This window comes from Arachis ipaensis, chromosome B8, assembly GCF_059453495.1.
Source record: "Arachis ipaensis isolate K30076 ecotype BB chromosome B8, ASM5945349v1, whole genome shotgun sequence".
NCBI lineage: Eukaryota > Viridiplantae > Streptophyta > Magnoliopsida > Fabales > Fabaceae > Arachis > Arachis ipaensis.
This window is the reverse complement of record NC_142443.1, coordinates 141,658,841-141,680,036: the sequence shown is the minus strand read 5'-3', so window position 1 is coordinate 141,680,036 and position 21,196 is coordinate 141,658,841. Positions and strand designations below refer to the sequence as shown.

The 21,196-nt window shown below is 33.9% G+C and overlaps 2 protein-coding genes across 4 annotated transcripts; both read left to right on the top strand.

The window, feature by feature from the left end:
- The first annotated feature begins 8,914 nt into the window (after nucleotides 1-8,914).
- Nucleotides 8,915-12,251, top strand: LOC107612057 (cycloeucalenol cycloisomerase). The gene is made up of 8 exons (XM_016313895.3): nucleotides 8,915-9,083; nucleotides 9,167-9,315; nucleotides 9,552-9,635; nucleotides 9,859-9,900; nucleotides 10,503-10,613; nucleotides 10,687-10,878; nucleotides 11,317-11,414; nucleotides 11,833-12,251. The coding sequence occupies exons 1-8, from the start codon at nucleotides 9,074-9,076 to the stop codon at nucleotides 12,023-12,025; spliced, it is 879 nt and encodes a 292-aa protein (XP_016169381.1). The 5' UTR covers nucleotides 8,915-9,073; the 3' UTR covers nucleotides 12,026-12,251.
- Nucleotides 12,252-12,867: 616 nt separating this feature from the next.
- On the top strand, nucleotides 12,868-20,548 carry LOC107612060 (ribonuclease J-like). Of its 3 annotated transcripts, none has more exons than XM_088496466.1 (17): nucleotides 12,868-13,257; nucleotides 13,969-14,197; nucleotides 14,494-14,617; nucleotides 14,900-14,956; nucleotides 15,214-15,405; nucleotides 15,480-15,557; nucleotides 15,682-15,864; nucleotides 15,967-16,047; nucleotides 16,463-16,528; nucleotides 16,630-16,722; nucleotides 16,958-17,083; nucleotides 17,521-17,634; nucleotides 17,783-17,878; nucleotides 17,975-18,072; nucleotides 18,149-18,549; nucleotides 19,158-19,627; nucleotides 20,030-20,548. In XM_088496466.1, exons 1-17 carry the CDS (start codon nucleotides 13,140-13,142, stop codon nucleotides 20,126-20,128), a joined length of 2,625 nt encoding a protein of 874 aa, XP_088352592.1. In that variant the 5' UTR covers nucleotides 12,868-13,139; the 3' UTR covers nucleotides 20,129-20,548. The 3 variants fall into 3 exon arrangements, with proteins under 3 accessions (XP_088352592.1, XP_088352593.1, XP_088352594.1); XM_088496467.1 differs by having other exon boundaries at nucleotides 12,920-13,257; nucleotides 19,167-19,627; XM_088496468.1 differs by having other exon boundaries at nucleotides 12,920-13,257; nucleotides 13,969-14,267.
- The last annotated feature ends 648 nt before the right edge of the window (nucleotides 20,549-21,196 follow it).

Below are 21,196 nucleotides of genomic sequence, written 5' to 3'. Positions count from 1 at the left end.
CTCATCAAAAAATTATAAGTTTGAGTCTCACTCTTAATTTTAGAAAAAAAAAATATTATTATTAAAAATTTTAAAGCAGTGATTGCAAACTTGCAATGCACAGTGTTAAGGATTTTTGCTTTTTTTTTTTTTCTATTGTTCGGGCGGGGTATTGGGTTTTGTTTAAAGTGCTTGATTTTGTTGCTACAATTAAATGTTTAAATGAAAGACCCATTTCTGTATTCATTGTTCATGGAAATGAGCTCATTTTTAGTCATATAAAAATGGGTTTGGATCTAAATTTAAAAATAAGAAATGATGTTTTTGTAAACCTATAATCGAGACCCATTATACAACAATTTATTTTCTAGAATTCTATAAATCTTATAGAAAAATAGAAAATCAGCTGGGGTTGAGAATCTCACCCAAAAAGGAGGTTAGAAAATTAACCAAAGAAAAATATGAACTTGATATTTTCTGCACAAAACAAAAAATATAAGTGATAGGTTTATGAAAATAGTAATGATCATGAAGTGCGTTAATAATATAGAAGATATGAGTAAAATTGAACTAGTTAACTTGCTGAAACCTAGAGTTAAAGACTTTATTATCTATTATTTATTTATTAAATATATTTTAATAAATATATAAAAAAATATTTGTATCTTATTAGATTTTAGATCCATTTAATTTTTTAGTTCAATTTAAATTTTTTATTTATTATCAATTTTAAGACAAATTTTTAAACAAATTAGATTTAGAAATCTAATAATAAATCTTTATCAAATTACGCTTAGACAGAATAATTAAAATACAAATTTAACTACTTCCAAATCAAATTAAGTAGTATAATTATTTAAAAAATCGAATTGAGTTGGCTTTTAAAATAGAGGAAAAAAATGAAAGAGTAAAATATAAAAATTTATATGTTGTAAACTTGTAATAAAAAAAAAAACAATTCAAAAGTTTTTTAAAAAATGAAAAAATAAAAAAGCTCAATATTTTTACGTATTATATATAATATCTTAAATAAATTACATTTTCATAAAAATTATATTATATAATATTTTTTTAAAAAAAAAGGTTAGTTAAAAAAATTATAAAATAATTTAATTAGTTGTCAAATAATAAAAAATAAAATTTAATTATTTTATATTTTTATGTTATAATTTAGAATATTATTTTAATATGAATTTTTAAAATTATAAAAATTTTACTACACAATTATTGATTTTAATAAATAAAATATTTTATATTTTTGTATATTTAGATATTCTATTTAGAATTAAAAAATTATATTTATAAATTAAAATATTATATGTTAAAACTTAAAAGATAGTTTGGCTATGTGGAGAATTTGGCGAGGATGCACTCTGACCACTGTCCCATTATGGTGCGATGTCAAGGTAATGATAGAAGAGTCGGGGTAAAATCTTTTCGTTTTTAAGTAGCTTGGTCTTATCATCCAAGTTTTTTGTCGGTGGTCAGGGGTGCTTGGGACAAGGGTAGACCCAATCCTATTCGTTGCCTTTCTCAGGTCAGAGATGATGCTTTGGCATTTAACCGAGATGTCTTTGGGAATATTTTTAAAAGAAAGAGGGAATTGGAGAGGCGTGTGACCAGTATCCAACAGAGAATGGAGAGAGTTGATGCTTTATCCCTTATACAGGAAGAAAGGGAGTTACAGGCTAAATATAGTAATCTGCTTATGTAAGAGGAGTTGTTTTGGTATCAAAAATCCCGAGAGCACTGGGTCAGATTTGGAGATAGGAATACTAAGTTCTTTCGTATGCAAACCATTATGCGGAGGAAGCGTAACAAGGTTCAGGGGTTGTTTTTGGAGGATGGAAGATGGAGTACTGATCCGCAAGAACTCGAAGAATGTGCAATTGGATTTTATAGAGATCTTTTTTGTAATGTGGAACAAGTAGAACTTGATGTGATGGGGGATCAGGAATTACCTTCTTTATCTCGTGAAGCTATTGAAAGTCTCACAAGAAATGTTTCTAAAGAAGAGGTTAGGAAGGTGGTTATGGGCATGAACTCTTTTAAGGCCCCAGGTGCCGATGATTTTCAGGCTTTTTTCTTCAAGGAATATTGGGAAGTGGTTGGTACAGAGGTATGGGAACTTGTTAAGAAAGCTTTCGCTGGGTTTGATCTGGATAGTGCTCTGTTTGACACTTTGGTGGTGCTGATTCCTAAAGTTGATAACCCATCTCGCATGAAAGAGTTTCGTCCTATCAGCCTCTGTAATGTCATATATAAGATTATAACTAAGGTGGTTGTGGAGAGGTTACGACCTTTTCTACAAGATATCATTGGCCCTCTACAGGGAGGGTTTATTCCTGGAAGGGGTGCCCCAGACAATATCATTGTAGCCCAGGAAGTTCTCCATTTTATGAAGAAAACCAAATCAAAGAAAGGTGTTCTTGCTTTTAAAATTGACCTAGAAAAGGCTTATGACAGGGTGAGCTGGGAGTTTTTGGAGCAATCTCTCCTAATGTTTGGCTTTCCAGGTACTATTATTTCTCTTATTATGAAATGTGTAAAGTCTTCCTCCCTTTCTCTAATGTGGAATGGTAACCGGTTGGATGGTTTTCAGCCAAAGAGGGGTTTGAGGCAAGGAGACCCAATGTCTCCTTATTTATTTGTTATTTGTATGGAGAGGTTGAGTTGCCTCATTGCTAGGCAAGTGGAGGTTGGTAGATGGAAACCAGTGACCGTGTCTAGGGGAGGTCCTGTAGTCTCCCATCTCCTTTTTGCAGACGACCTTATCCTTTTTTGCAAAGCGAAGAAATCTCAAGTGCTTCATGTTTTGGATACTATGGCCACCTTTTGCAGAGCATCTGGTATGAAGGTGAATTTTGACAAATCTCGTGCTATCTGTTCTATGAATGTTTCTAGACAACGCAAGGATCTCTTCACTGGTATTTCTTCTATCCGATTTGCTAATTCTCTGGAAAAATACCTTGGTGTCCCCCTCAAGCATGGCAGAGTTACTAAAGCTGATTTTAATGATGTGGTTGATAAGCTTACTAATAGGCTAGCATCTTGGAAAGGTCGCTTCCTTAATAAAGCTGGTCGGATTTGCCTTACTAAATCAGTTTTATCTTCTATACCTATTTATAGGATGCAAGTAAGCCTTTTTTCATCAGGTGTGTGCTCTAACATTGATAAGATTACTAGAAGTTCATTTGGTGTGGTAGTCATAATTACCGTGGTCTTCATTTAGCATCTTGGAGAGTTTTGACGACTCCAAAAAAGTTTGGAGGTCTTGCTTTGTGGGAGTCGCGGTTGGTCAATTTTTCTTTATTAGGAAAGCTAGTTTGGCAAATTTTGATGAATCAAGAGAAACTGTGGGTCAAGATTATGCTTCAAAAATACCTCCAGAATAGAAACCTATTTGCAGTTAAAACAATGGGTTCTTCATCGTATATATGAAAGTCTATTGTGCACTCAGCTTCCGTATTAAAGGAAGGGTTTGTTTGGGAAGTGGGAGCTCTTTCTAAGAATTTCTGGTTTGACTCTTGGTTGCACTCTGGGCCAGTAGGAGCGAGGGTTGAATTTCTTGATATCTGTGAGGCTGCTTTGACCATTGAAGATGTTTACCGTGATGGAGTTTGGCATTTGGAGAGGATTTACTCTTTTATTCCTAGGGACTTAAGGGAAGACATTCTTAGTTTAGTACATATTTCGGCTTCTGGTCGTGATTTGGGTTGGAGTTGGGAGCACACTCTTTACTCTGCTAAACAAGGATATTTATGGTTAATTCAGAATAAGTTGAATTGGGATAGGAATATCAATTGGCTTTGGCTTTGGAAGGCGCGGGTCCCTGAAAAGTTGAGGCTCCTAGTGTGGCTTTGCCTTCATGATGCTGTACCAACTCAATATCTGCGTTTTCGGCGACATCTCTCCTCCTCATCCTTATGTACACGCTGCAATCAACTTCCAGAGACAATTCTTCATTGTTTTCGGGATTGTGAAGTGGTGCGATCAGTTTGGGTTTCTCTAGGTTTTTCTGATATGTGTTTCTTTGACTCTCACGAGGTGCATGATTGGTTCAAGCATGGCCTCCTCAATGAAGGTTGTTCCAAATTTGCAGCTATAATATGGTCAATTTGGCAAGACAGAAATATGGGTAATTTTCAGGGAGTTTTTGGATCTGCTGGGTCAATTGCATACAAGGCTCGCAGGTGCATGGTAGATTTTGAATATACAACTCAGAATCGAGTGTGTTGCATCCAGGGATTAAAACCTCTGTCTTGGTCTCCGCCAGAACCTGGTGCTTGGAAGTTAAATTGTGATGGGGGTGTGAACTTGGGGGATGATTGTGCTGGTTTTGGGTGGGTAATTCGCGATAGCTCCAGTCAATGGGTAATGGGATGCTCAGAAAATTCCTTTGGATCTAGTGTCATCAAGATGGAGTTGTGGAGTATATGGAAAGGTTTGGCTTGGGCTTGGGAGGCGGGTCTTAAGCTTGTTATCTGTGAGACAGATTGCGCAGCAGCTTTTGAGCTAGTGACTAGTTGGCAAGTTCTACTCTGGCATCTTGAAAAAGAAGTAATACAACTGATCTTTGACTTGAAGTTAAGAATGGATTGGGATATTCGTTTTGAGCTTATCCTGAGAGAAGCTAATGTCGTGGCAGATCGGTTGGCAAAGATGGGATCTGGAGGTAGCGGAACTGATGAGGTTCACCTTTGACACCAGCCACCAGAGGTGGTTTGTCCTCTCTTACTGTTAAGAACCTGATTTCTTTTCTTTTGTCCTCTCTTACTGTTAAGAACCTGATTTCTTTTCTTTTTCTTTTCTGCTCTTTTGTTTTTTCTCTTGGTTGTTCACCAAAAAAAAAACTTAAAAGATAGTTACTTATCTATTTATTAACATATTTTTATATTTATCAAACTCTATCAATATTTTAAAATAGTTTTTGATTTTGATTTTGATTTAATAAAATTTAATTGTTTATAAAAAGTTACATATTTAGCGCACAAAATTACCATTCTCACTTTGAAGTTTAACGCACCAATTCAATGAATTTATACTAACTAATAGGATGATTACGAATGTTAGCTACTTAATTATTTGTATGAACTCCAATCCAACTAATTAAATCCGAACCAAATTAATAATTTTTTCTAATAATTAGTCCAGATGGTTTTAGAGTGGAGAATCCGAACCAACCTGTGAATTAGGGGTGTTTAAAACCGATCTAATCCGAATAAAATCGATCAACCAAACAAAAAAAGTTGATAATCGAATAAACTGAAAACCGAAAAAATAAAATTTTGCAGTTTTTTTGTTCGATTTGGTTCGATTTTCGATTTATCACTAAAAACCTGAACCAAACCGAACCAAATCGGTAAATACATATAACTATATAACTTAGTCCTATCCCACTCAATCTAAACCAACCCTAAAACACTTTACAGATACACACTACCATTTTTTTATTTTTAATATTGGATTAACAATGGTGTTTTTCTAAATTGTGATCTACTATGGTATTTTTCTAAAATGTGAGATGATTTAATGTATGGAGTACAAATCGGACCGTCCAATTTTTAAGAGGTATAGAAATCGGACCGTCCGATTTGTGTTGAAAAAATTTAAAAAATTTTGGAGTACTGTACTCCAAATTTTTTTAATTTTTTCAGCACAAATCGGTAGGTCCGATTTATGTACTCCAAACTTTTAAAATTTTTTAAACACAAATCGAAGAGTCCGATTTGTGTACCTTCCATAATTTTAAAAAATACTAAAAAATTACCACGTTAAGATATAATATTCATTCTACTTCCATATCCAAATTTTTTAGCCTACATACTACTCTCTCTCTCACTCAATCACTTACGTCGCAGAAACCAGAAAGCCAGAAACTCCTCTCTCACTTACGTAGTCTCAGACTCCGTTCTCGTCCCAATCCTCTCTGCCGCCGTCCGTCAAAGCCTCACGCCATTCAGCAGCAGCGTGTGCTCCGTCGCAGTTCGTCAACCTCCATCCATTCTTACTTCTCGGCGCCGTCGTACTCTATTGCAGTTCGTCAGCTGTACAGTCGTGCACTGTCCAGTCTCCTCGCCACCGCAGTTCGTCAGCTGTACAGTCGTGCACCGTCCAGCTTCTCCGCCACCGTCCAGTCTCTCCGCCTCCGTCGCTGCATATTTCCTTCTTTTAGGGTTTTTGATTTTTTCTTAATTCTATTTTTAAATCCTTTCTATTTGTCATAATTTGTTGGCTTTTTTACTGAAATGCGCATGGAAAATTCTTTAATTTCCAAAATGCGCATATCAGAAAACATTTCTCAAAATGCGCTGTGCCATTTCTAGCATGGCAGGCACGAAATGGTTTCCACACCATTCCTGGCATGGTGGTCACGAAATGGGAGGACCATTTCACTTAGGGCAGGCACGAAATGGAAAAACCATTTTAAGTTTGTCAGTAGCGAAATGGACAGACCAAATCAGGGACAATAGACACGAATTGGGGGCACGGCAGTGCTGAAAACCATTTCAAGTTTGTCAACAACCATTTTAATAATATTATTTAATTTATTATTTAATAAATTATTATTTAATAATAAATTAAATTTTTTATTTATAATGTATGCATATAATGAATTTTCATTTATGTTTATTAAAAGTTGAGTCCGAATTGCAAGTCAGAGTACAGTACAGTACAGTATATCACAGAGCAAGGTAGAGAAAATCGAAATTTTACGTGAAATTAAAAAAATAAATATAAAACGTAAAACGTAAAATCTTAACAAGATTTAAATCGTAAAATCGTGACTTAGTACAAATTTCGTAAAATCGATAAACTCATTTAAAATCGTAATATCGGAAGATTTTAAGAGTTAAATCGATATTCTATCTACTATGTCACAGAGTACGTAGTGAGTACTAAATCATATAAGTTAAGACTATTTTTTTTTCTCTTCATCTCTTCTAAAGTATACTTTTTTTTTTTACCTTAAAAATCGCTTCATTCTTAATTTTTGTATGTAAATCATATGAATGCAAAAAAATATATACTCCATTTACTCTTAATCTTTCTTTGAGTACCTTAATCCAGTATAAATAAACATCTTTCATATTATCACAAATTGTTAAAAAAAGTTATAACCACTTTTCTTATAATTATCATAAAAATGGAAGAATTTTTTGCATGGTTAATTATGAGTCATTTTTTCTTGCAATTTTATAGAGAAAAAAATATAAGTAATACATAATTAATTTAATAAATGAAAAAAGTTATAACCAAGAAGACCCAAGAAAGCAACCATGAACACAACAACCCACAAAGGAAAGTACAAGAGAGACATACCAATTTGTGCCTGCCATAGGCAGGTCCATTTCGTGTGCTTCATATATGAATTCCACTATTTCGTGTTCACCATGCTTGACTTGCTGCCTAGAACCATTTCGTGGCTGACCCAAGCAAAATGGCCGTGCGTATTTGAGGAGGAAAATCAAACCGTGCGTATATTGGGAATTAAAAATTTTTTCATGCTCATTTCAGTAAAAAAGCCTAATTTGTTGTTATGATTCTGTTTTAAAAATTTTCAAGTCTTAGGGTTTTATTTTTTTTAATTCTGTTTATTTCTCAAAATTTGTTGTCATACTTCTATTTTTAATCTATCATTTGTTACTTGCTGGTTTTTGTTAGGATTATTTGCTGATGGCTCTGATTGTTTAATTTCATTGTTTTTATTTTTGTTGATTTTAATCTGATTATTTGTTAGGATTATTTGTTGATAGTTCTGATTGTTTAATTTTATTGTTTTTGTTCTTGTTGATTTTAATATGATTATTTGTTACGTGTAGTTTTTGTTGTAATTTTTTGTTCTTGCCTCTATTTTTATATAGCCAATTCTAACCGCTTATTCTCTACTTTTTTGTTATTCATTTTTTGTTGTATTCAGTTTTCTATGTATTCGTAAATGGGTTCTTTTAATTTGGTTGTTTTATCTTTTTAGTGGGTTGAATTTTTAAACTTCTGTTGGCGATACCAAGATGAAGGGGTTGTGATCCTTAGAGTAATGGAAAATTGGGAATATATGATATACATAATTTGGAGGATTGGACAAAAGAAAAATATAATGGTACAAATCTATACTTACACAATGTCAATGTTTCCTTTAATTTGTTGAACTTTGAACTATCTTAGTTATTCTATTGTATTATTGTAGACTATTTTTAGCTATTTTATTCTACTCTCGACCCTAAACTCTTGCTCATTTTCATGATTAATTGAACTTGATTTTTTACTAAATAAATTCCACTAATTTGTCATGAATGTCACGGCCTTTATAGCACTTTTACTATTTTTTTATAATGCTAATAGTTCTTGCAATTTTTAGACTTTTTTTAAATTAATGAAAAATTGAACAAATTGAACCAAACCAAACCGATTTCAATTGATTTGGTTTAGTTCGGTTTGGATGGTTCAATAAAAAAAATTAAACCAAACTAAATTGCAGTTTAATTAATTGATCGGATCGGATGACCTTGCAAACACCCTTACTGTGAACTCAATCACATGTTAATTAAATAAAAATAATAAAAATTTAAAATATTTATGTCTTTTAATATTTTAGATTTTAATGTATTTAATTTTTAATGTGTTTAACATTTAATTTTTTTAGATTATTTCTATGAATTTTACATGTTTATTGTATTTACAAAATTTTTAAAATAAAAATTTCATTTTTTAAATTTTTTTATGAATTTATGTGTCATCGGATAGCTAATTATCCGAACTGAATTGATCCGTTTTTAATTAATTTGATTTAGTTCGGATACATACATTATGAAAATTCGAACCAAATTAAAGCAATTACAATTCAAATGGTTTAGTTATAATTTCACCCTAAATTCGAACCAAGCCGACCATGATCACTACTACTAACTAAATTTTTTATATTTTTAATTTTTTTATATACTAAAAAATAGAAGTGTTTCCATGGAAGCCAAATCCTCAAATTGAAGACATGCTACGGTTACCTCAAGTTAGTAGAGAGAAGCGTCTTCATCGTCATTCTGGAGAGTGAGTGAAGTGTGAAGAGTCAACAAGCAACAAACCACACAGATCCATAATGGTTCACGGTAAGAACGATCCTCCATTTCTCATCTCAATCCCTAATAATTTAATCTGATACACACTCTCTCTCTCTCTTTTCTCTGTTTAGGAAAAGATTCATCATCATCATCTTGTTCTTCGAGTTTGTGGCTGTCACCGAACGAAAGCAAACGATGGGGAGAACACTTCTTTCTCTTGTACACACCGTTCTGGCTCACACTCTGTCTCGGCATTGTTGTTCCCCTCAAACTCTACGAGGTAATCCTACTCTTTCCATTTTCGAACTTCCTATTGCTCTCTTTGTTTAAGAATTGATGTATACATGTTGATCCAGTCAGATTAATGTGTTAGATGAGTTTTAAGCAGTGAATTTGAAATTTGGATACTTTCCGTTGTAAGAATGATTTTGGTTATTATTATTTTTCTATTCTGGTGTATGTGTATATAAATATAGTTTGTGTGATATTGAAGAAGAAAACCATGGTACTTGGCAGAACTTCACAGAGTTGGAGTATTTGCTTCTTGGATTGGTCTCAGCTGTTCCTTCATTCTTGATACCAATGCTGCTAGTTGGTAAGGTATACTCAAATTATCTTATGGTGTTAATTGCAATCCTTATTTTGGATATTGCATTCAACTACATTTTGTGGGCTAAACAAGTGCATGTTTCACTTGTTCAGTGTGTTAGTGCCACACTTTGTGATTTGATACTGATGCATCCAAAATGTAATTTATCTTCCTGCTGATACAGTTTATATGATTCTGGAGTGATTTTGTTTTCCATAATATAAAATTTTGCAGGCTGATAGAAAGTTGCATTGGAAGGATCGCTATTGGGTTAAGGTGAGTGTTTTTCGAAATCCTTACCAATGTTGTGCAGCGCTTGTTGACTCTCTTGTGCCATCAGTTTAATAATAACCTTTTTTTTACTGTGAACTTATCATTAGTCTTGTATTTGTTACTTAACGGAAACAAGTTTGAATCCATCATACTAAGACAAAGTGATTCAAGGAGGTGTGACCCCAACAACTGTTTAAATTTGTCACGTTCAGGTCATTTTTTTACTGAAACAAAATGACTTCCTCCAGATAAGAAGTGTCAAGTGTGTAGGGCTTCTTAGTACCCTTGATTTCTTACCTTCCAAGTCTAGATGTAGAAAAGAAATGGGAGATGACTTGGATCAAATTTCTCATTTCTTGATATAGGGCCTTGCACTTGGCTGTTTCCTTTTATTTGAATATTCAGATCTATTTGTTCCATGATACACAAAGATTTTACTTATTTTATGATTGTATGTGTACCCTGAAAATGAAAAAGAAAAGAAAAAAAGAGAAAGAAAAAGAATAGTTCTTATGAAATTTACTATTGATTTATTGGGCCAACCTTACTGTATAACTTATCTTTAATCAGTTTCAGCCTAACATGAACATGCCTTATTCTGACAGGCCAGCCTCTGGATTGTACTCTTCAGTTATGTTGGGAATTATTTCTGGACTCATTATTTTTTCACCGTTCTCGGTGCATCTTATACTTTCCCATCATGGAGAATGAACGATGTAAGCAAGACCTTGAAATGATCTCTTAGGGAGTCCTGGCTCTATGCTGAATTTCTTTATTTGGTGGTGGCAGGTACCACACACAACGTTCTTGCTCACTCATGTTTGCTTCCTCTTTTACCATGTTGCATCAAACATGACACTACGTCGTCTGCGACATTTTACTGCTGATTTGCCAGAAACGATTCGATGGGCTACTGAAGCAGCATGGATTCTTGCTCTTTCTTATTTTATCGCGTACCTGGAGACACTGGCTATTTCCAATGTATGCTATGAACAAACCAATTTACTAATTGTTTATTATTAGAATCATTGTTTAGTCATGCATTGGTTTTTATATTAATCATCCATTGCTGTCATTGAGTTTGAAGTTCAAAGCCATTAGATATCCATTGCTGTTATTCTTCTAACATTTTATTTATAAGAATGAATAGTTCCAAAGTCTTACCTTCACAATAACTTCCAATGCATTTTTGTATGGAATCCACATTTTCATTTGGTGCTTACATTTTGCGTGCTTCATTTCAGCCATGGCCCCCATGTGTACTGCATACAATTTTGCCTGTTTCTTTGTTTTATTGCAAAATTTTTGTATGCTCTTTGTAAAATAGCCTTGGCGAATTCTTTTATTCATAGTTGTTCACGTGGTCTTCAAATACTGAATGCATGTCTGAGAATGATGTTTTGTATTGGCTGTATGCAGTTCCCTTATTATTCATTTGTGGATCGGGATTCTATGTACAAAGTTGGATCTTTGTTTTATGCAATCTACTTGATCGTAAGCTTTCCAATGTTTCTAAGGTAAGATTTAATCAAGTTGGCTCTTTCTATGTTTGCATTGCTTTAAATATATGCCCCTTTATTTCCTGGGAGATTAGTACTTGCATACCATACCATTAAAAAGAGGGAAATGTGTGAATGATTTAATATTGAACGTAAATGTGATTATGACCGGACTCGATGATGTCATCTGATCTATAATGTCCTATTTGGTAGCTATCTTAGGACAGAAATACAAAGACATTGGAAGGCACAAGGCTATTTTGAAAACGAGACAGATAGATAAATGGACAAAATGTTTCTGTCCGAGACAAAATTAGTCTAATTTTCTGTCCTTAGACCTAAGACAACTTAAACTCAACCTACTTAGTGGGACTAGACTTAGTTTGTTGTTCTACTAATGTTATTGTCATTGATGGTGATTCATGTGAATATGCAGGATTGATGAGAAACCTGGGGATAAATGGGACTTGGCTAGAGTTGCAGTTGATGCTTTGGGCGCTGCGATGCTGGTCACGATAATACTCGACTTGTGGCGCATCTTTTTGGGACCTATTGTTCCCATCCCAGATGCCAAACAGTGTCCTCAATCCGGTTTACCCTGGTTTTCAAGACATGCCAATCTAACATGAGAGTCTACCACGACTGAACTACGAAATGGAACGATTATTCCATGACATAGTAATGTAATCCAGACACAGATTATGGTCTGCAGAGGAAATCCTTGTTGTAATGCTTGCACTGTCAAATGCTTGATCATCACCAATGTTTTGTATTGATGCATGAACTTAACACGGTTGAACTTGTAGTATGTGACAATTGAACTTAATATATCTAGTTCCTGTTTGTTGTTCTTTAGAGGCTCTCTTAACAAATAAATATATTTTGGAGAATTTGAAACTTAGTTCTCCTCGAAAGAATGTGGTTTACTCTTGTTGCTGAAACACAAATATGGTAAATTACCCGTTGAACCCAGCAATGAAACGTTGTTCACAAATCACAATGCCTCAAAATTGATGTCCCAAATGAATTAGCCATTGTCACTTGGAGAGTATGTGGCTGCTATATATCTAGGGTTACCATTTTTACTAGCACAAAACGTAATTTCTTTTATAATGATATAAAATGAAAGTTTTTTTTAAATATTTTTTGTAAAAAAATTGTTGATTGTACTATCTTTTTTCTAATTTAAAATGGATTACATATATTTAATTAACAAAAATATAATGTTTACTAGTTACTAGTTAATTAGTAAATATATCAATCATGCTATCAATTAGATATAAGCATAGAGATGCATATTTGACATGTAATAATTTTTTTTATTATGTTATTTTAAACAAGTTTGATTATTTATTTATTATAATATATTTGATTATTTAGTTAAAAAAATATGTGAATCAATATATATAAACATATACAAATATATATACATTTTTATAAATTAAGAAATATGTTATCAATATGACGGCACACGTGTGGTTTAGCACGTGCCGTTAAGGTGTCTTCATGCAGAAATTGATATCGATAAGGAAGGATATTTCTCAAGTATCTCATTCATTCTTTCGTTATGCTTTTCCCGCTGCCATACTCAACCATCACCACCACCACCGCCGCCACCACCACCATCACCCTCCTTTCCCTTCGAAGCTGAAGAAGCTGCTGCATGTTATATAACATTCATTCATAATATTAATAACAACACCCTCTCTCTGAGGCATTTAATCAAACACCTTCGGATTCAAAATGGCTTCTTCTACTTCTTTTGCTTCTCTCTTACTCCCTCTTTACAACCCCGCTTTCCGACCAAAACCAACAACTTCTCTTCCCGCTTTTCGCTCCATTCACTCTTCTGTGCTCCCAGGTGAACCACTACCTCCCTCTTACTACTACTCCACATCCATTGCTTGAATTGAACTTACTTCATGCTTCATAGTCCCTTAGTAGATTAACGTTGTCTACTTTGATATGTGTTTGTATTAGAAGAGAAAAAAGAAACAACAAACAAACTGAAGGACTTGAGTTTGCTGCCGTAGCATGGGTTTATTTCATACTAGAATTTGAATTCAAGACCAACTTGGTGTTGGATTTTAGCTATTTGGAAAGGGTTTTTATCTGCAATGATATATATTATCTGTATGTCAATGTTTAGTAGGTTCAATTGCTTTGAGATTCAATGTCTGTTGGAGTGTAGTGGCAGATACCCCTTTTCTTAATAGTGGTCTTGGGTTGGGAGAGTCATGCCCTCTGTGGGGTATCTGTGATACTTGAATATATTGCTTCTGATAGAAAAATACTTGTGATTTGACAAAAGCAAAATGTGCTTTTGGAATTGGTTTACTAATTAAGAAGGTTCCTAGGTTTGAGTAGACTTGGAATACTAATGGCTTACTAAAGAAAATAAAAAAAAACATCTGTAATAGCTAATGCGGCTTAATTCTTGAGTTGAATAGAACTAATTTTATTGCATGAATATCACTCTATAAATTTGATAGGTGTACTGTCACTTGTTAAATCTCATGCAATCTATATGGTTATTTGTTCAATTGTGTTTAAGCTGTTTGTTTAATTGTAGCTACTGATGGATCTCAAGCACCGCACAAGAGAACAAGAAGAATGGAAGGTCCTCGGAAAAGCATGGAAGATTCAGTTCAGCGCAAAATGGAGCAGTTTTATGAAGGGAAAGATGGGCCACCTCTCCGTGTTCTTCCGATTGGTGGGCTGGGTGAAATTGGGATGAACTGCATGCTGGTTGGGAACCATGATCGCTATATCCTCATTGATGCCGGAGTTATGTTTCCAGAGTAGGTCTTATTGCCCCAAATAACCTCCCTCAATTACCCTACTCACTTAGCCTGAACTGTTGTTATGTAGGTAATTTTCCCTATTAAAAGACTCTGCTGATTAAGCATCAACTAAAGTTAGCATTGAATCTGAAATTCAAGATTGTTTAATCTTTGCTATATGAAGGACACTTGAAAATTCAAAAATCATAATTACACTTTGAAGTCATATCAAGTTACTGCTTGAAAAATTATTGTTGCTTTGCATTCCTTTATTAGTTAGCTGAAATTTATTTTATGTATGGTAAATATTTCAGCTATGATGAACTTGGAGTCCAAAAGATCATACCTGATACAACATTTATAAGAAAATGGAGCCACAAAATTGAAGCACTTGTTATAACGCATGGTCATGAGGATCACATTGGAGCGTTGCCTTGGGTAAGGCTTACTTCACATTTGAACTTTGTGCTTGGGTTGTTGATGAGAAGGCTCAATTTTTGATGCATTGTACGTAGTATTCAATCAGTCATGCCTGGAAGCAATTAGGATAGCTACAGTCCTTAAATAAATATATTAGTTTTTAAATTTTAACTTTGTGCCTTGTATAATATATTTTATTCCACTGATGTTCATTCTCATTGATAATTTATTTATTCTTAACAATGAGTTTGGTCTGTTATTTGTATCTGCACTAAACATAATTTTTGCATGATCCCTCAGGTCATTCCAGCATTGGATTCCAATACACCAATTTTCGCATCTTCCTTTACAATGGAGGTAATTTAGCAAGAATATTTCTTCGTAAATGCTATGTTTAACTTGGATTGAATATGGATCAGCAATGATGTTTTGTAGAAAGTGATAGAGGTTACATGCTATTGCTGGTCCTATATTCATACTAAATATCTGTGTCACAATTTTTTCATCAAATATCTGTTCTTTTTACTGCTTATTTTCTTTCACTGCTATTCAATGAACTTGATATGTTCCTTCCACTGCTTATTTGTTTCCAACGCTTTTTTACTTTGTAACAGCTTATAAAAAAGCGTCTGAAGGAGCATGGTATTTTTCTTCCATCTAGACTCAAGATATTTAGAACAAGAAAGAAGTTTATGGCTGGGCCATTTGAGATAGAACCTATCAGGGTGACCCATTCTATTCCTGATTGTTGTGGATTGGTTCTTCGCTGTTCTGATGGTACTATTCTTCACACTGGGGACTGGAAGGTCAGAATTTATCAGTGCATTTTCCATTTTTGTTTACCTTGAATCTACTCTTTTTGAATAAGTTGATTCAATAGATCGACGAGACACCTCTGGACGGGAAAGTTTTTGATCGCGAGGCTTTAGAGGAACTCTCTAAAGAAGGAGTAACACTGGTAAGTCACTTATAGGGTGATCTTGTATTTTTTTTTTTAAATTAAAAGAAGTCAAATCTCTTGCTTTTTCCCTTAATTTTGTTAAGAGACAAAAGTAAACTTTGGTTTGGGCATGGTTTTTCAGATGATGAGTGATTCAACCAATGTACTCTCACCTGGAAGGACAATAAGTGAATCTGTTGTTAAAGATGCATTATTGAGGCATATTTCAGCTTCTAAAGGAAGGGTTATTACCACCCAATTTGCATCAAATCTGCATCGGCTTGGAAGTGTGAAAGCTGCTGCTGATTTAACTGGCCGAAAGTTGGTAATATTCTCTATGTTGTATATAAATACAATGCAGTTGAAAATGATTTTCTTGTTTGGAATTATGAATAAATGTTTAATGATTGCAATTTAATTGTGTTAGGTATTCGTTGGCATGTCTTTGAGGACATATTTAGATGCAGCTTGGAAGGATGGAAAGGCTCCAATTGATCCCTCCACTCTGGTAATAAATCTTTGGACTTCGGAGCCTTTACTCGAACACTCTGCCTAAGTTGCTGGACTAAATTTTCACAAACATATGTATTAGACAGTGATATAGATTTTAATAGTTTGAATGCATGCTATTTTTTTCATGTAGCTGACCTGCTTATTAGGACAAGATTTGTTATTTTTATTGATATATTTGTATATATTCAGAAGAATGAAAACGATAGATTGACAGCTGGACCATTACTTATTTGTCTAACTGTATGTATCTAAATCTAATATGCTATAATCGCTCGTTTGACTTGTTATTTGCGCACTACTTGTGTGTAGGAATTTATGATAGCACCTATTCATCTTTATCTTTTATTTGTAATGACTTTGTGTCTTTCATGTCTGTTACCTTGTTTTTCATTATTTATAATTTTACATAGGTGAAAGCAGAGGATATTGATGCTTATGCTCCAAAGGATCTGCTAATTGTAACAACAGGATCTCAAGTGAGTTACTTTCAGAATCCTTTAATGATTTTCTTACCCGTGAATCGCACGGAATATGGATGATATTAAGGCATGTAATGAAATGTGTGCTGTTGTGTCAGGCAGAACCACGTGCTGCCTTGAATCTTGCATCATATGGAAGTAGTCATGCTTTCAAACTAACCAAGGAAGATATTGTTTTGTATTCGGCCAAGGTATGATAAAAAGTAAAGTTGTTTAAAGTATTTGCATTTTGCGTTGTCTAAAGGCTAAAACACGTCTGATATATATAACTAACTAAATCAGTTGGAATGAAACCATATCTGTGTATGAAGTTGCAGTATGCTCTTTTTGCTTTCAATTCATAGATTGACAACTTAGAATTCTTAAAATATTTATCCAAACCAGTTTGTGTTGCTTAATTTGTGCTCTGCTTCATCAAACTGTTAGGTTATCCCTGGTAATGAGTCTCGTGTGATGAAAATGCTGAACCGCATATCAGAGATTGGATCAACAATAATAATGGGTAAAAATGAAGGTCTCCACACATCTGGTCATGCTTATCGTGGGGAATTGGCAAGTATTTCTTTTCTCCGTTTTTATTCACTTTTATCATTATTATTTTATGTTCTCATCCTTGTCTGTTCAATGTTTCTCCAAAAGAAACAGTAATTGTCAAATCATTATTACTGTACTACTAACCGAGGAGTGTTTATAAATATCCATAATTTTGACAGGGGAATGTTTACATCTTAAATTTCACTTTTCAAAGTAATTATTTTGTTAGTTTTTGGTGAAAGAAAACTTAACTATATGCCTTTTCTCGGTTAGATATCCATGTAGTGAGATTTGACATAGGTTATCATACATCATCAAAATAGTTATTATTTATTTTGTTCTTATGTCATTTCAGTTTTCTTTTCCATGTGGCATGGCTTCTAATGTGATTTCTAGTCTTTTTGTCTTGGATATGACACGTCATTAAGGAAAAATGATGATGTATATTTTTGCAGGAGGAAGTACTTCGAATTGTGAAGCCGCAACATTTTCTTCCCATACATGGAGAACTCTTGTTTTTGAAGGAGCATGAATTACTTGGAAAATCAAATGGCATTCGGCACACTGCTGTGAGTTATTGCCTCCTTACTAAATTTTTTTTTTTTTTTTTTTTTTTTGGAAAAAAGACCACTGGCTTCTGAGGATGAAATTTATATAAACATTTCATGTGAATTGTTACATAAAATGTTGAAGAAACTGATAAGAAATATGCATTAGGTTATTAAAAATGGAGAGATGCTTGGTGTTTCACATTTGAGAAATAGGAGAGTCCTTTCTAATGGTTTCATTTCCCTTGGAAGAGAGAATTTACAGGTTGGTGCTCCTCTCATTTCTCTGCTGGTCACTTATTGGAAACTATGTGATAATCTATGAGTTCTTTTCACCCCTCTTTGGGTTTCCCTCATGCAGTTGAAGTACAGTGATGGTGACAAAGCATTTGGTACATCAAGCGACCTCTTCATTGATGAAAGATTGAAAATTGCATTAGATGGCATCATCGTGGTTAGGTAGATGTTTCAGTTTTTAAACCAAGTTAGAGAGCTATAACCTGTCAACTAACATCCGAACTTCTATCTTTTACAGCATGGAAGTTTTTCGCCCCCAAAGAGCAGACAGTTTGGCTGAAAACACCTTAAAAGGGAAGATAAGGATTACGACAAGATGCCTATGGCTTGACAAGGGAAAGTTATTGGATGCACTGCATAAAGCTGCTCATGCTGCTCTTTCAAGCTGCCCTGTAAAGTGTCCACTGGCTCACATGGAAAGAACAGTGGCCGAGGTCTTGAGGAAGATGGTGAGGAAGTACAGTGGTAAACGGCCTGAAGTTATTGCTATTGCCATAGAAAATCCAGCTGCTGTTCTTGCTGAGGAGATAAACACAAAGTTATCTGGCAAGTCACATGTGGATCATGGAACATCAACATTAAGAAAAATAGTCGATGGGCACAGGAAGGAAAATCAGCCAGACACAACGCAAATAAGAGGTAATAGCAATGTATTTTTTACTTTTTAGAAATACATATCAAATTGTGGAGTTAAGGTTTATATATTTTTGTGATTGTATTTGCATTTCACCGTGTATGCGATGATCACAATTCTTTTATTCTTTTAGAAAACACTTCAGTCTTATTTCTTTATTATTAGTGATTTGGTACATACCACTCCGGTTCTTGCTTTCACCTTGTCTATGTTTTGGGAAACTTATGGATGTTTATATATGGAAACCGTGCTAACTGTGGTTTCATTCAAGCAGTTTGTTTCACGTACTGATTAAACGTTAAAGGTTAACTTAGTTAACTCAGAATTTTGATTGCTCTGAAGTCTGAGCTTGGGTCCCTTTGGTATGAATTCTGATAATGATAAAGTAACCAAAAATATTGTAGATGAACGTTATTTATTAAACAATTTATGATATGACTGTTTAATGCATGTTCTTTATAAATTAGATTATTTTGTTTCTTATGTAATAAAATGACATCAGAAAGATATGTATCCCCCATACTTGATATATAATTGGCTTTTAACATATTTCTTCTGGTGTAAAATATTTTAAGCTTATAGATTGTGTTTAAGTTTACCTTCGTTCTATTAGTTAATGCAGACGATGTCAATGATGTTGAAGGACTTCTACCTGAGGAAGACACTGGTCCACCAACCGAAGAAGCCGAGGGTGATTTATCGGATTCAGAGGAATTTTGGAAGCCATTTATTGCATCCTCACCGGTTGAGAAGTCAATCAAAGCTAACAACGGTTATGTTCCACGAAAGGAGCACAAGTCTAATCTTAAGAAAGATGATTCCGAAGACATTAGTGAAGCCAACTTTGTGAAAGCATCCAGTTCTGAACTCAAGTCGTCGAAGTCAGGGAAGAGGAATAAATGGAAACCTGAAGAAATTAAGAAGTTGATCGACATGCGCGGGAAACTGCACGATAGATTTCAAATTGTGAAGGGAAGGATGGCTTTATGGGAAGAGATATCTCAGAGCTTGTTGGCTGATGGGATCAGCAGAAGTCCTGGACAGTGTAAATCGCTTTGGACATCTTTGGTACAGAAATATCAGGTAAGTTTCTTCTTTCAAAAAAACCTGATGTTAATATTGTAAAGCTAGTCATTAAGTCGTTAGTAATCACACATAATTTTTGTTGTTTAATGCCTTGGTAAATCTGTATATTGTATAATATAGTCTTGTTTTAATAGGTTATGATGATAAAGAAACAGTCACCTATCTCTCTCTTGATGTTAAATATTTTTATGAGATAGAAACATAGTAAGGATCCAAAAGAGAAAATTCAATTAATTTGTACAGCTTGTATTTTGTTTATTACATAAGAAGGGGTTGCATTTCACTTGTAGATAATGTGTATGGTAAAATCCAATAGCTTTATAGAGTGAATAAAATAGAAATGCATGAGAATATGAGATGGTTATTATTCTGACTCATAACATTTTATATTTAATGCAGGAGATTAAGAACGAGAAGGGTAGTAGCAAGAGTAGTTGGCAATATCTTGAGGACATGGAAAAGATAATGCCTGATAGTAAAGCAATGGCAACAAAATGATGGAAATTTTGTAAAGGAAGGAACATGATAAAAAGAATATATATAAAAAAACACACTTTGGGGAGGTTTCCACATGAAGATTGATACCAAGTGTGTGAATGTTAACAGTGCTGAAAGTTGCATCAGTTGCATGTTTTGTGGTATGGACTCATGGCATTCAAGATCCATAGTTTTTGTGAGGGCTGAAGATATAGACAACATTAAAGGGAAGCCAATGAGGGTAGTATTTTTGTTTGGGGGACTGCTGATATAATATCCCACCTTAGTTACCCTCCCACTTATTTATATCCCTTTCTCTAATGATGTATCATATCTAATTCATTATTATTATTATTATTACTATTATATGGGAACATCGGCGCAATAAGCAACCATGGACAACAGTTAAATAGTGAAGTGAAAAATCTTTGATGTTTCTTATTGACTGTAGTAGCAATGACAAAATTTAAATGACTAGTATTAGAATTGAGTAACATGTGTTGGAATAAAAGCCACAATTGAGTCCTCTTCTTAACCAACAATTGAGTCCTCTTCTTAATCAACAATTGAGTCCTAGATAATGACTAATTAGTGCTAAGAGAGTAATGCCACCTATATAACCTTAATGCTAAAAAGAAAAGTTCCTCCAATAGGGGTGAAAAAAGGGGACTGTGATGTTAGTATGTTACCTAAAAGAGCAATGCAAGGAGCATGCCTCGCACATCATGGTTTGGGATGAATTATTTTTCCATCTTTTTAAGTAATGTAATTCACTAATTAAGGAGTGAAAATTAAATAAATGAAAAAATATAAAATTGTGTTTGCTTTGTTTTATTTTTTATTTTGCTTTTTTTTTTTTTTTTTGAGGTCATTGTTTTTGTTTTGGACTTTTGCCTTTTGAAACATCTGATTGTTGGTATGATATCATATATCAAATGAAATGCAAAGCAATGGAAAAGGAAATAAACAAATGGGCCACTTTTTTGGTTGAAAATGAGCTGGCCCAATTAAGGTCCAACTTCACAGACAAGTCAGCAGGCCTAGCCCAAATAAAGTTCCGCCTTTCTGAACAAGGCACCAACACTCGAA

Bases quoted from the DNA above. Each gene is read 5' to 3' on its own strand.
- LOC107612057 (XM_016313895.3), top strand. The intron at 9,636-9,858 runs GTATACTCAAAT...AAAATTTTGCAG, and splicing joins CAATGCTGCTAGTTGGTAAG to GCTGATAGAAAGTTGCATTG. The intron at 10,879-11,316 runs GTATGCTATGAA...GGCTGTATGCAG, and splicing joins AGACACTGGCTATTTCCAAT to TTCCCTTATTATTCATTTGT.
- LOC107612060 (XM_088496466.1), top strand. From the start codon at position 13,140: ATGGCTTCTTCTACTTCTTTTGCTTCTCTCTTACTCCCTCTTTACAAC. The intron at 17,084-17,520 runs GCAAGTATTTCT...ATATTTTTGCAG, and splicing joins ATGCTTATCGTGGGGAATTG to GAGGAAGTACTTCGAATTGT. The intron at 17,879-17,974 runs GTTGGTGCTCCT...TCCCTCATGCAG, and splicing joins TTGGAAGAGAGAATTTACAG to TTGAAGTACAGTGATGGTGA.